The following is a 13,122-nucleotide window of genomic DNA, read 5'->3' on the forward strand; positions in this document are numbered from 1 at the left end:
CGAATTAGTAAGTAATAGCTCACAGATGAAAGTGTTACTAGATACTTCTGTGGGAATTACTAATTATTTGGATCCGTATTATAAAGTGAAGATCATTGGAACTGATTAGTAATGACTCAAGAGTTACAACATACTTCTAAAGAAATCTCAAACGCTTGAATGACTTTAGTGTTTGGTTGCACAAATCATCACTAGATCATGTAGTAACACTTGAGTAATTACTAATCAGTTCCAATGATCTTCACTTTATAATACGGATCCAAATAATTAGTAATTTCCACAGAAGTTCTTGTGTAGTTATTCATTAACGAAGGAACCGTATTATAAAGTTTTACCCACATTTACTGCAGGCTACATTGCGGGAGGGCATTTTGAACATAGTATATCCAAATTAAATTAGAATTAATGTACACTCCTATATTACTCTTCACTTTTATATTAATGATGTTATTAAGAAGGGTAGGAATGGCAATTGTGATTGTGTATCAGTGAAAGGGCATTGTCTGTACCCCTGGACACCCCTAGGCTATTCATGTCTCTTCTAGAAGTTCAGAAACTTGATATAAATCACATATGCAGGTATGAACATGACATTTTTGAGTGATAGATAAGGTCACAGGAGGTGGAGAGTAGCGCCGGAAGTGAACTTCATATAAAGGTGCTTAAGGATAAACTGAGGATCCAGAGATTTTACATCTTTCATTCAGGCAAGATGTTGACCTACAAGGTGACTGTTTATACTTACAGACAGATTATTGCTGAGAAAACGAACAGCATTTACCTGACGCTGATAAACTCAGATGAGCAGAGCAGTGACAGAGTCCTGGTCAACAAATCCTATCTTGATGTTTTAGTGCCGTCTAAAAGGGTAAGTAAAAGACTTGGTTATTTTTATTTTAAGTTATTATTATTTTTTAAATTTCCATTGGTCAAAATTAAATTTTTTAATGGTTTTAAAAGTTTTTTTAATCATTTTTTTTATTTTATAAGTTTCATTCAAAAAAGTAACTTTTTGAGCACAAATTTAGAAAATCACGTGTTAAAGGCTACATCTGCTTCAGATTCAGACACAGTCCTAAAGCTCGCCCTGGGCAGGCCCGGTTCTACGGGGGTGCTTAAACAAAAGTGAAAGCACCCTCAGATTATTTTTTTATTAGCACACATGTAAACGAGATTTTGCCGACAAAAGAAACGCAGACGGATTTCACACTCATACAAATATTAGATTACACAAATTAAACCCATTAACGTGATTTTTCACATCAGAATTTATTTCAGTATTTCATGTTGGATTGGTTGTCCTTTCGCGATCGCAATACGCAGGTGAAGCTGTCTCTTTAATTGCCCACTTTGTTTGCGTGTTTGCGTCCCACTCGTGAAATTCTTTAGAGACGGGGCTGCCTTCATATTAGATGAATAAATACGTGCAAATAAATGTATCTATATATATCGGAATGAATAGAGAGTCTCTGCAACGGCGGTAGATTTAAGTGCGCGTCTGAGTGAAGATTGCGCGAGCCACAAGAGAACTGTATCCATAAAACTGACAGCAGTGGCAACAAGCGCTCAGCTTGATTTCAAAAACATCAAATTTAACCGCTAAGTAGATCTCTTAATTAAGAGCGAACTAAATGAATGCTCTGCTAGTTAACTGGAGATGTTTTATTTGTAGTAGGTAAATCCGTGCCTCAATGTTTCCAAAAATGGTGGGTACAAAATTACTAATGACGAAATCTGGTGGGGACGCGTACCCACCATCCCCACCAAAATCGACGCCTATTCACCGCATTATACCCATTCAAACACTGGCGATAAATCCCAGCAAGTGCCGACGCCGTCGAGTGACCAGCATTTAATCTTTAAATCAGCTGTTTCGTTTAAAAGGACTGATTCATTGGCGTCAGAAACTAAATGTCTAAAATGTACGTTACTTATATTAACTTATTTATTTAACTGCAGAATAACATCAGTTTCAATACTTCACACATTTGCAATACTGCTGTTATGTGGGGAAAAAGCACTCTGTGTGTAACATTTCTTAACTATACGAAATGATATGTAAGGGACAAAAACTCATACAGGGACATAAGCTACTCGGTCATGGATATCGCATATTGTTTAACATTTGAGCACCCTCACTATTTTCAAAAGCACCCCTCAGTGATTTGGTTCTAGAACCGGGCCTGGCCCTGGGTAACATTAACATTAGTAACATTAGGCCGTTTTGTTTAACTCAGTCTCATCCCAAGAAGTCATATAACTGACGTCTTGGGACGTCTTTTGACAACACATTCTCACCCCAAGGCGTCACCTTTGACCATGCTTCAATATTTGACGTTTTAGGCGCCCTTTAGCGTCACTTACATGGCGCGATCCTACAGCGTCATCTAACTGACGCTAAAAGGAAAGCGTCAGTTAGAGGACGCGGTTAGGTTTAGGTGTGGGGTGGGGGTAGGGTACACGCGATCCTAGGGCGTCATCTAACTGACGCTAAAGGGCGCCTAAAGCGTCAGATATTGAAGCATGTCCAAATGCTTCCCAAGGCGTCAGTTAGGTAACGCCTTGGGAGAGAGAATGGGCTGCTTTTGACCATACGTCAACATCCGCCTTTTTAGGGTACCCTTAAACGTCGGTTACATGGCGATCCCGGGTCGTCATACAACTGACGCTTGACCTTTAACGTCGGTAAGGTGACGGGATAGGTTTAGGTCTGGGGTAGGGTTAGGATCCGATAACGTCATAACCGACGTTTAAGGGTACCCTAAAAAGGCGGATGTTGACGTATGGTCACAAGACGTCCCAAGACGTCAGTTATATGACGTCTTGGGATGAGACTGCTGTTTTGTTTTATATGCTGTTTAATGTTGTTGATGCGTTATTTTACATAAGCATTCAAGGAAAACATCTGCCTGTAGAGAGACTGAGCGCTCTCTGATAACGATCTATTGTCATGCAAAGTATATAGGCTAATAGGCTATCTTTTGTTATCAACTTATTATTTGACAACATATTATTTATTATTTGTATCATTCAATTATATATATATATATATATATATATATATATATATATATACGGTATATGTTTTTATTCATTAAAACGTTGATGTATCTCAAGGGATTTCATTTGCATTTCAAAGCGCACAGCACATGTATATATTCGTCTTACCGTCACTCTTATCAGTGTGCACAGTAGGTGGCGCTAGAGGGTTTGAGATAGACATTCCAAACGTCCTATAGTTAATATTGAGACTGTCCTTTATATGTCTGCCAAATTTCATAAGTTTCCCGCAAGCTGTGCTTGGCCCCTAATAAATAACAAACATTACATGGTCAGAGGATGAATGAGGTATTTATTGAAAGTTTCAAATATTTAATAGGTGCGCTTGGCTTTTTGGTTTATAAGGTATCAACTCAATATTGGGCATCGGGTCTGTTTTATACGTTTCGATGTTGGGTTTAATATTTACCCATTTACCAAATGTAATAAATGGATTTATCAGGGTTTTATTATCCTTTTTATTAAGTCGTCACTATTCCATATCCCGACCGTTTGTAGAGTTATAGCAGACAGGGTCGGCGCTATGGTGGGGCATTCGAGGGCCGTGCCCCCCCTAGCGCTCATTGATGCCCCTCCTACCACAGTTTCTAATACAATGCTAAATCATAAATCAGATGTAGGCTATACAATACCAAATGTCCAGCAATCTATTTGAATAGCACATTGTGTTTAATTTGTTGTCTAATTGGATGTAATGTGTTGGTGCCAAGAATTTTCACGTGAAGAAATACATGCATCCAATTCTATTTTTTATCGCAAGTGTTGTTGGTCCAGTGGTAGAAATTTAGACTGGTATCCATGAGATTGTGGTTTCGAGTCCACACTCGTTTAGATATTTTTTTTCCCCATCATTATAACCGATTATGTTTATCAGTGGTTGTCAAGCAGGGACATGTTTGAGTGCATTTTACTTGTACGAATAGAGATTTCGCCGCAACAGATCAAGCGCGCGTCCGTGTGAAGATGTTTATTGTGGCAGCGCGAGAGAACACTTTATCAGCACCACAGATCGAGTCAACGAGCACTTTGATCACTTGATTTAAAAAACAACACATTTCAGCGTGCTATATCGCCTCTTATTTAACAAATGAATGCTCTGTAAACCGGATATTTATTTGTATTGGTACATCCGTGCCGCGAGATGTATAAAAGTGCTGGGACAACATCGACCCTGGCAAAAAGTGGTGGGGAAATTCGCAAATAATAATTTTAAATAATAATTATAATAATAAAAGGTGTTTCGTTTTTTTTTTTTTTTTTTTGCTTAAACGGCAGTGCCCCCCCGCTGATGACCCAATGCCCCTCCAGTAGATCTGCTCTGGCGCCGACTCTGATAGCAGATTAGTTCATTTCCTCAGCTGATGATGATGCGGACAAATGATTCGATCCAGTGAAATTAGCGCTCCTCCAATAGCTCGTTCTGACCGTGTTCAGTATTCGTGAACACAACTTTAATAATCTGCAACAGTAAACATTGAGATAAAGGGTTGACTCTAGTGGAGATATCTTTATTGTGTGTGTGTGTGTGTGTGTGTGTGTGTGTGTGTGTTTGTTTGATGGTTTGATGCCCCAAAAAAAAAAAAAAAAACACATATATAGTGTCTAATAAAAGTTGTCATTAAAGGAGTTCTCCGTCAACGTCTGTGTGGAGAAGGACCTTGGAGACATTGTCCTGGTGAAACTTGTAAAGAACTGCTATGTCAATTATCAGTGGTTTTGTGAGCATATCATAGTGGAAACACCCTCTGGAAAATGCCTTAAGTTCCCCTGTCAGTCCTGGATACTTGACGAAAAGCCAAGGTTTTTCCGAGAAGGCACTGGTAAGCTACATTCATTTTAAATGAAGCATTAGTATTTTAAAATGTAGTTGTTGTTCAGTTGTTATTGAATCGTGATCTTAAATGCTGTCTTTTCTATGTGTAAAATGTGTGCTGTATATTCTATGTGCATTCATTTAGCTCGATTGGCTCAGGATGACAACAATTTTCTTAAAGAGAAAAGAAGACAACAACTGGAATTTAAACAGGAACTATTCAGGTTTGAAGACACAATTACATTCTTGAGCAATATGCATTTGTTGCCGTTTTTTCTTTATTCCTTCATAGATACAGTTCAGTGTGCGTTGCAAATATATTGTCACATATACAGTATGTTGTCATATACATAGGACCTTAGCAGAAGTGTGTGTGTGTGTGTGTGTGTGTGTGTCACATTTAGGTTTGGACTCATTATGTTTTGTCTTCACCTACTTTCGTCACTCATTTGTTTTCACGGACACTAATTATTCTCAATTGTGCATTACCATCATTATCACCTGCATATGTTCAGTTCAGTGTCCGGTGTCGTCTATGTTTTAAGTGTGTGTTGCTCTCGTTCGCCATTCTGTTGGAGCGTTTGTGAATAAACCTGTGTATAGGATTGTATTCTTCTTCCAGAAACAACCCGTGGCAGAAACAGCCCAAACAAGTGAATGCGTTTGTAGAAATGTTCTTTTCAGTTTTCGTGTTCAGTCTTTGCTATTTGACCAATGATTCAGGTGATGCCAAAGGCAATTTGCCAGTTTGGAAACTCTTCCCCCTGCTCAACGTTGGTGCGTTGGGAGGATTTCCCAAGCTCGGTTTTGGAAAGTTTTTCCCCTTTTTAACCAGTTAAACTGAGTCTTAAATGCCATGTAATCACTCCGGAAAAGCAAGAACATTGGTTTCTGGCAATGCTGACACTATTTAGAGTATTCTCAAAAATAGGCCATTGGTAAAATATAAAATATTTTAAGGATTGATAGCAATTTATTGTATTTTTGTAAAAAAAAAAAAAAAAAAAAAAGAAATCAAAAGCTGACTGACAAAAGTCTTATACTTGTAATTGTTTCTACACATTAAATTGGACTTTAAGAAAAATAAATAAAAAGTTTTTATGTAATTCTTGGTATTTGTCACATTAGTCCAGAAGAAGAAATGCCAAAAAAAGGATCAAAATAACACAAGGTTCGGTAACTAACTCAGAATCAGGTCATGCTAAAAACAATGTAACATGAACAAACAGTGTGCTGTGCACAAACAATAGCGGACAATAAGGGCGATATAGCATATATAAGCAAGATAACAAACCAAAAGCCTAACTGGTGTGATAGATGATAATCTTTTGGAAACTAAGACAAATTGAGGAAACAGGAAACGGATGATAAACAAACTAAAAGTCCATGAAAGTGAAACATAAGTGTACATGACAGTGTAACTGTTGCAGTAAATGTTGTCATTTCTCTTGTTGAAGCTGGAAAGAGTGGCGCAGAGGCTACCCGCTCAGCATGGAGGACCTTCCTCCAAAACTTCAGTTCGATTCAGCAAAAACTATTGAGTTTCGTTCCAATTTCCTGAAAGTGTAAGTTTGTATCCACAGTCCTTGTTGATTTGTTACTGAGATTTTCCTCAGTTCTCCAGAATGAAGTTTATGCAAATAGTGTTAATGTCTATAATTATACAGTATGCTCTCTGTTTCAGGATGGGGGAATCACTTCTTGACAGAGTGAGAGGTTTATTGAATTCCTGGAAAGACGTGGCTGATTTTGAAAATTTATTGGGAAATTTCAATTACAAGGACACTCTACTAGGTTTGTTTCTTCATTTAAACAAATACTATATATCTCCCCCAAAAAAACAATCAATTGTTGTAAGAAACCAACAAAGCAGAGGCATTTTTGTTTCATACCTGTAAAGACAGTTGACTAAATTTCCCTTTTGAAATCTGGACAGAGAACGTGATGAAAGACTGGAGAGAGGATTCAATGTTCGGCTATCAGTTTTTGAACGGCTGCAATCCTGTCATGATCAGGAAGTGCAAGGAAATCCCAGACAAATTTCCAGTCACACATGAGATGGTGAAGGGCTCTCTGGAGACAGGAGTCACTCTACTAAAGGAATTAAAGGTCAGAAACATTAAGACATGAATCACTTAAACGGTCAGTCAGTTATCTGACATCCTTCACATAATTTAGTTTACATAAACGACTCAAATCAATGTTATTTCAATCCATGAACTATTAGTTGTAAACTTTGCACCTGTGTACATGTGTTTACAGGCAGGAAACATCTACATAGTGGATTATGAAATACTGGAGGCAGTGCAAACACCCAAAACCCAGCACTATTTGACTGCACCCATCTGCCTGCTGTACAAGAACAAACTGGACCAAATGGTGCCAATTGCCATTCAGGTATCTGTCGCATATAGAATCAGTATCAAATGAAAACATACATTAAAAATAAAAGTGCTTTTGCTGTGAATCTACTCATGAAGTAAAAATGTCCCGCTTGGCTTTATTATATCTGAATCAGCTCAGTCAAACCGCAGGGGAAAAGAGCCCGATCTTTCTCCCGAGTGATAATAAACATGATTGGATGCTTGCCAAGATGTGGGTGAAATCTGCCGACTTCATTGTACACCAGTTGGTCACGCACCTTCTCAAGACACATATGATATCAGAGGTTTTTGAAATTGCCATGCACAGACAGCTCCCTCCAGTCCATCCTGTATACAAGGTACCTGTCTCTCAATACACAGTCATGACATTTAGATTCAGGGCTAAACTAAAGACTGTAGGTTCACATTTATTGATGAAGGGTTGCTGGTTCTGATATCCTCGCCTTCTTTTCATCCATGGTTTAATGTTAACCAAAAACCTCCAGGGAATGACATGGAAACCACTTTTGCTGTTTCAGGTTATGCTTTTAAATCAGTTTTTATGATGCACATGTTTAAATGCTTCTTACAGTTACTGAAACCTCATGTTCGTTTCACAACTGCAATCAATGCAGTGGCTCGTCAAAGACTCATCAATGAAATCGGGATCATCACCCAGGTAGCTTTACACCTAATTTAATATTTCCACACATAAACAGCATATTGCTAGAATTCAAAGCGATTCTGTTCATATTTGATTATTTAGTCTTTGTCTGGCAAACCATAATCTCTGTCCTTGATATAGGTTTAAAGACACACACATGTGTTAACAATCCTTCATAATGGCCTGAGCCATTACCTGACTTTCTGGCTTGTGATATTCTGTCTTTTTGCTGAATGCTCTTAAAGGGATAGTTCACCAAAAAATGAAAATTCTGTCAGTATTTACTCACCCTCATGTCGTTCCAACCCTGTAAGACCTTCGTTCATCTTCGGAACACAAATTAAGATATTTAAGATATTAAGATCGCTCCTGCATACTAGTCCATAGGCTTCTTGAGGTATTGAAACTTGTCGGCCTCGAAAAGTCATTAAAGACATCATTAAAATAGTCCAAGTGACCACAGTGGCTCAATCTTAACTTTATCAAACGACGAGAACACTTTTGTGCGCAAAAACAACAAAAATAACGACTTTATTTCAACTATTGGTTTATTTCTCCCTCTGCGCGAGTCAGGTTACTAGTTTAATAGCGTAAGCTTCTGTTATTGTACGTCACACGCATCACACACATGACCAGCGTCGGCCAATAGTGAGCCTTCGTGTGACGTAGCTCTACGCAATCACACTACGCTAACTGACTACAGGCTCATGGAGAAGGAAGTGAATAGTTGAAATAAAGTCGTTATTTTTGTTTGTTTGTGCGCACCAATAGTGTTCTTGTCGTTTGATAAAGTTAAGATTGAGCCCCTGTAGTCACTTGGACTATTTTAACGATGTCTTTAATGACTTTTCGAGGCCGACAAGTTTCAATTCCTCAAGACTCGTCAGATTTCATCAAAAATATCTTAATTTGTGTTCTGAAGATGAACGAAGGTCTTACGGGGTTGGAACAACATGAGGGTGAGTAAATACTGACAGAATTTTCATTTTTGGGTGAACTAACCCTTTAATTAAATTTAATAGGCTACTTTGTATTTAGTAAACTGGTGTTTGCTTAAACCGACAGTTCCTACATTTCAAAAAGTCAACGAGTAAGCTAAATAAGTGGCAAAATATTAACTGAATACTTTGTATCCACAGATTACTAGCCTCACTGGAGATGGGATAGGTGACGTGATTAGAAGTGCCATGGAGACTTTAACCCACGAGTCCCTGTGCTTCCCTGAGGCCATAGAAGCTCGAGGAATGAAAGATACGCCCCATTACTATTATAGAGATGATGGCATGATGATCTGGGATGCAATACACAAGTAGGTGTTGCAACAGTTCAGATCCTGTACTACTAGTGCACAAGGACACATTAGTCCACATACACTCCAATGAAAAGTTATTTTTATTCATTTGTTAATTTTTCTTCTTTTTGATCTTTCTGTAGTTTTGTGTCTGCTGTGGTTGAAATCTACTATGACAGCGATAAGAAAGTTCAAGGAGATGAGGAGATTCAAGGATTTGTTAAGGATTGTCACGCCGGCATGAAAAAATCTCACAGTGAGAACAGGTTTAACTTATCAAAGGCCATGTTTACACAAGAGGATGAAGATAAACACAGGTGTAAATGGGGTCTAAATGTGTTGAGCTTGTCCCCTTTCGACCACTTCTGTCGAAAATCCATTTATTTGGATTGCTTTCATAGTGTAGACGCTCATGTTGTCGAATACATTCGTCAAGTCCACAGAGGATTGAAAGTGAGCGTAGGTTTCCGTCGAAAGATGACCTGTGATGAGGCAGGTTGAGGAGGAAGTGATCTGAGGTGTGCAGCGGACTGACCAGTGTATGGCCAGTGGAGCAGTAGCGTGTGTAAATAAGGTCCAATTGGTCACCTGATTTGTGAGTAGCCGCAGTAGATATTCGTTTGAGGTCAAATGAGGCAAGCAGTGTGTGGAAATCAGCAGCATGAGGTTTTTCTAGGTGGATGATGAAGTCTCCAAGAACTATGAGAGGGGAAGGATGAGAGTAGCACATCAAGCTCCTCCAAGAAACTGGACCTGGTGTGCAGGTGCGCAAATTTTCCTGACAAGTTAGTTTTTATAAATCACACTTATGCGTCGCAAGTGTCGTACGCCTCTTTCCTGGGCTGTTTTGTGCATACACAACGGTTTTAAATGAGGCCCCAGGTGTAAACGTGAATCTGTCTCCATTAACTTCTTGTGATTCAATCAACCAAAACGCATCTTAATACCAGGTGGGCCTGGTTGGTCTGTGCAAGCATGCATAATTGTTTGTATTCTTGTATATTCTATATGCATCTTTGTGTGTTTCAAGTCACCCTTAAATGTGTGCACAAGTTAAATGCGTACTTCCACTGTTTCCAGTCTCTCTGAAAACTCGAGAGGATTTAGTCAAGTTCCTGACCAGTGTGGTGTTCATAACTTCAGCACAACATGCTGCGGTCAACTTTGGACAGGTGAGATTACACACTTTCATATTATCTTCAGGAGACTTAAAACTTGCAAGGCAACATTATGGACAACATCTATAAGATAAAAACTGTGAGTAAACTTTTACGTTCCAGTTTGACTGGTATGGCTGGATCCCCAACAGTCCCTCCACCATGCGCCAGCCGCCTCCCGAACAGAAGGGCCAAGTGGACATGAAGTATATCATGGAGAGTCTGCCTGATCGTGGATGTTCCAGCAAGGCTCTAGGAACCGTTTGGGCCCTCAGCCGCTTCCAGAAGAAAGAGGTTTGATGTCTCATTTGAATAGAGAACATGACAGCAGTCTATGGAGCTATTAATGTGGAGCATTGCAGTGATGCAATTGGCTTCTCTCTGTTCAGCTGAATGTAAATAGCAAATAGCACTGATTCTGATCTCTGCTGATCTGCAGTTCTTAATCATGTTACCAGATTATTTTACAAGTTATTTAAAGAAACACTGCAAATAAAAATGCTTTGCAATGTCAGACTTCCTTCCCAGAATAATCCCCAATTCTTTGTTAGTTTTATAAGCTTGTCTGGGTGATTGACAGTAGGGGGCGGGGCTTAGAGAAGGGTCAGTTAACCTTGTAAAAAGAAAGAAAGATGTTGTTCTGCTTTCTGATGAACTTACTTTTCCCCCAGCGGTTCTTAGGCACGTATCCAGAGATGTGCTTCACAGAGGAACCAGTGGAGGAAGCCATTAAGACTTTCCGCAAGAAACTATATGAGGTGACCTATAAAATCAAGAGCCGGAATGAGGACTTAGCATTGACTTATGGTTATTTGTCCCCAGACAAAATCCCCAACAGTGTGGCAATTTGAAAAAACATTTTGCCAGGCCTATAAATAATGTTAATGGCCAATGTGTGCTTGATATAAGAGAGAAGAACAGCTCTACTTAAGCATCGTAAAGCACAGAGCATTCTGCTTTTTATAGAAATTGTATTTGCCTCAGTTAATGGGAAATAAGGCATATTACTTTCTAATGCCATCTGTGCACATATATGAATGTTATCTGATGGGTTAATGTCTGGTTCACGCCAGGAATGCAGAACAGGTTATTTGACTATATGCTTTAAAGAGCCACGCTTGTGTTATCATCCATTTATTATTGTCTTTCTTTTTTATTCTTTTCTTTAATCATATAAACTTGCAAATTTATATATCCATACTGTGGTAGTCATCTTTTGATTCATTTATTCATATTCTTTATTGCTCAGATAATCTATTGTTTATAGTCTATTTTAGATAACCATTTGACTTATTGAGATTGAGATTGTGAACAACTCTGACAACACTTCAAATGGTTCTTACATTTGCTCTTTTCCCCTGGAAAGCTCTCATAATAAAGAAAGCTTTAATAAAATAAAAATAAATCATGTTTTCCATTACATCTATTACCAAGATAATGTTTTCTTTGTGATATCATGACAACTGTTTTCTTTTTTCATTATCAAAAAAAATGCACATTTAAAGGCTATTATTCAGGTTATAATTTACAGTTAGTTTTATTCATTTTGGTACTATTTTAAAGGTGTACATTTCAAAACTCTTAATATTACAACAGATCATCAAAAGGACACTTTTCAATTTGTTTTAAATTGTTTTACATACTCAAAATCACAAATGATCCTTTTCACAAAACAAAATAACTGTTTCATCTATATAAATGTTTCATTTAAAGTAGCTGCCTTTCATAGTGCCATTACTATCACTCTTTTGATTTACGTCTCTTCTTATTCAGTTTAATTCATGTGTCTATTATTTAATCCAACTGACCTTAATGGTTAATCAATTAATCATTTGGTACACATAGATTTCTATAGATACAGATTCTATACGACAATTCACCATGACGTCACAACAATAATAGACGTTCTTCCGGGTGGCAAAAGCCGAAGCGTCCCTATGGCAACACTAGTAAATTGCATGGAGGGAGACACACCGCCGGCAGAAGCCTAATCTACATTTCAACAGTTGATTCAAGAACAGACGTGGTGGAAATTCGGACATAGTTAACATGATCATTAAAGCTTAGATTCTTTGATCTAGAGACGTGCACTCTCAACGCACCAGACCGCGGCGCGGGACTAGATCTGATGGCCGAGTGCGGGCGGTAATGCACTCTGTGTGTGCGGATTGCAGGAGAATAAAACGATTCGCGGGACTCCCGCAAACTAGAAAGCCTTTTTGGCTGCCAAAATGTTTCTATTGCCGTATGATTTCTAAACGGCAAAGTTTGCTTGGCCAAAAATCATGTTAATCTCGCAGTAAAAAAAAATAATCGCGAAAAAAATGAGTTTGCATTAACTACCGTTAAAAACACGTTTAACTGAGAGTCCTACTTTATTTTGATAGCCCCTCTATAGATAGTCTATTGATAGTCTGCTGACTATACGTTACTTCACAAGTACATATCTAGTATCTGTAGATTCTCTATTAAATATTTTGTAGCAATCATTACACTGTATGTAACATGTAATTTGCTATTAAACATTCCGTCAGTAAAGTGTTTTCAATTTAGGTTGCAGATGTTCAACAGCGTATTTGTAGACAACCCCTCATGGTGTACCCGTAGTAACATTAACGTTAGAAGAGCTTAGATTAGTATAGTATGTAGTCTTACCTTTAACGATTTGTGTAGCCTTCGTTTTCCCCAGAGAGTATTTCTTGGCAATCGCTGAATCCGGGAACATGTCAGCCACACTACGGTTGAAGTCGTCCAAAAAACTGAACGCGACATTA

General features: G+C 38.3%; 1 protein-coding gene across 1 annotated transcript; it reads left to right on the forward strand.

Moving 5' to 3' along the window:
- The first annotated feature begins 695 nt into the window (after positions 1 to 695).
- LOC120478382 (polyunsaturated fatty acid 5-lipoxygenase) lies at positions 696 to 11,768 on the forward strand. The gene is made up of 14 exons (XM_039670242.2): positions 696 to 868; positions 4,685 to 4,880; positions 5,019 to 5,097; positions 6,331 to 6,438; positions 6,558 to 6,667; positions 6,810 to 6,982; positions 7,136 to 7,270; positions 7,392 to 7,595; positions 7,829 to 7,915; positions 9,040 to 9,209; positions 9,335 to 9,447; positions 10,272 to 10,363; positions 10,472 to 10,642; positions 11,020 to 11,768. Exons 1-14 carry the CDS (start codon positions 713 to 715, stop codon positions 11,197 to 11,199), a joined length of 1,974 nt encoding a protein of 657 aa, XP_039526176.2. The 5' UTR covers positions 696 to 712; the 3' UTR covers positions 11,200 to 11,768.
- Positions 11,769 to 13,122: the final 1,354 nt, after the last annotated feature.

The sequence above is a fragment of the Pimephales promelas genome, chromosome 25 (genome assembly GCF_988280905.1).
Source record: "Pimephales promelas chromosome 25, fPimPro1.hap1.1, whole genome shotgun sequence".
Lineage (NCBI taxonomy): Eukaryota > Metazoa > Chordata > Actinopteri > Cypriniformes > Leuciscidae > Pimephales > Pimephales promelas.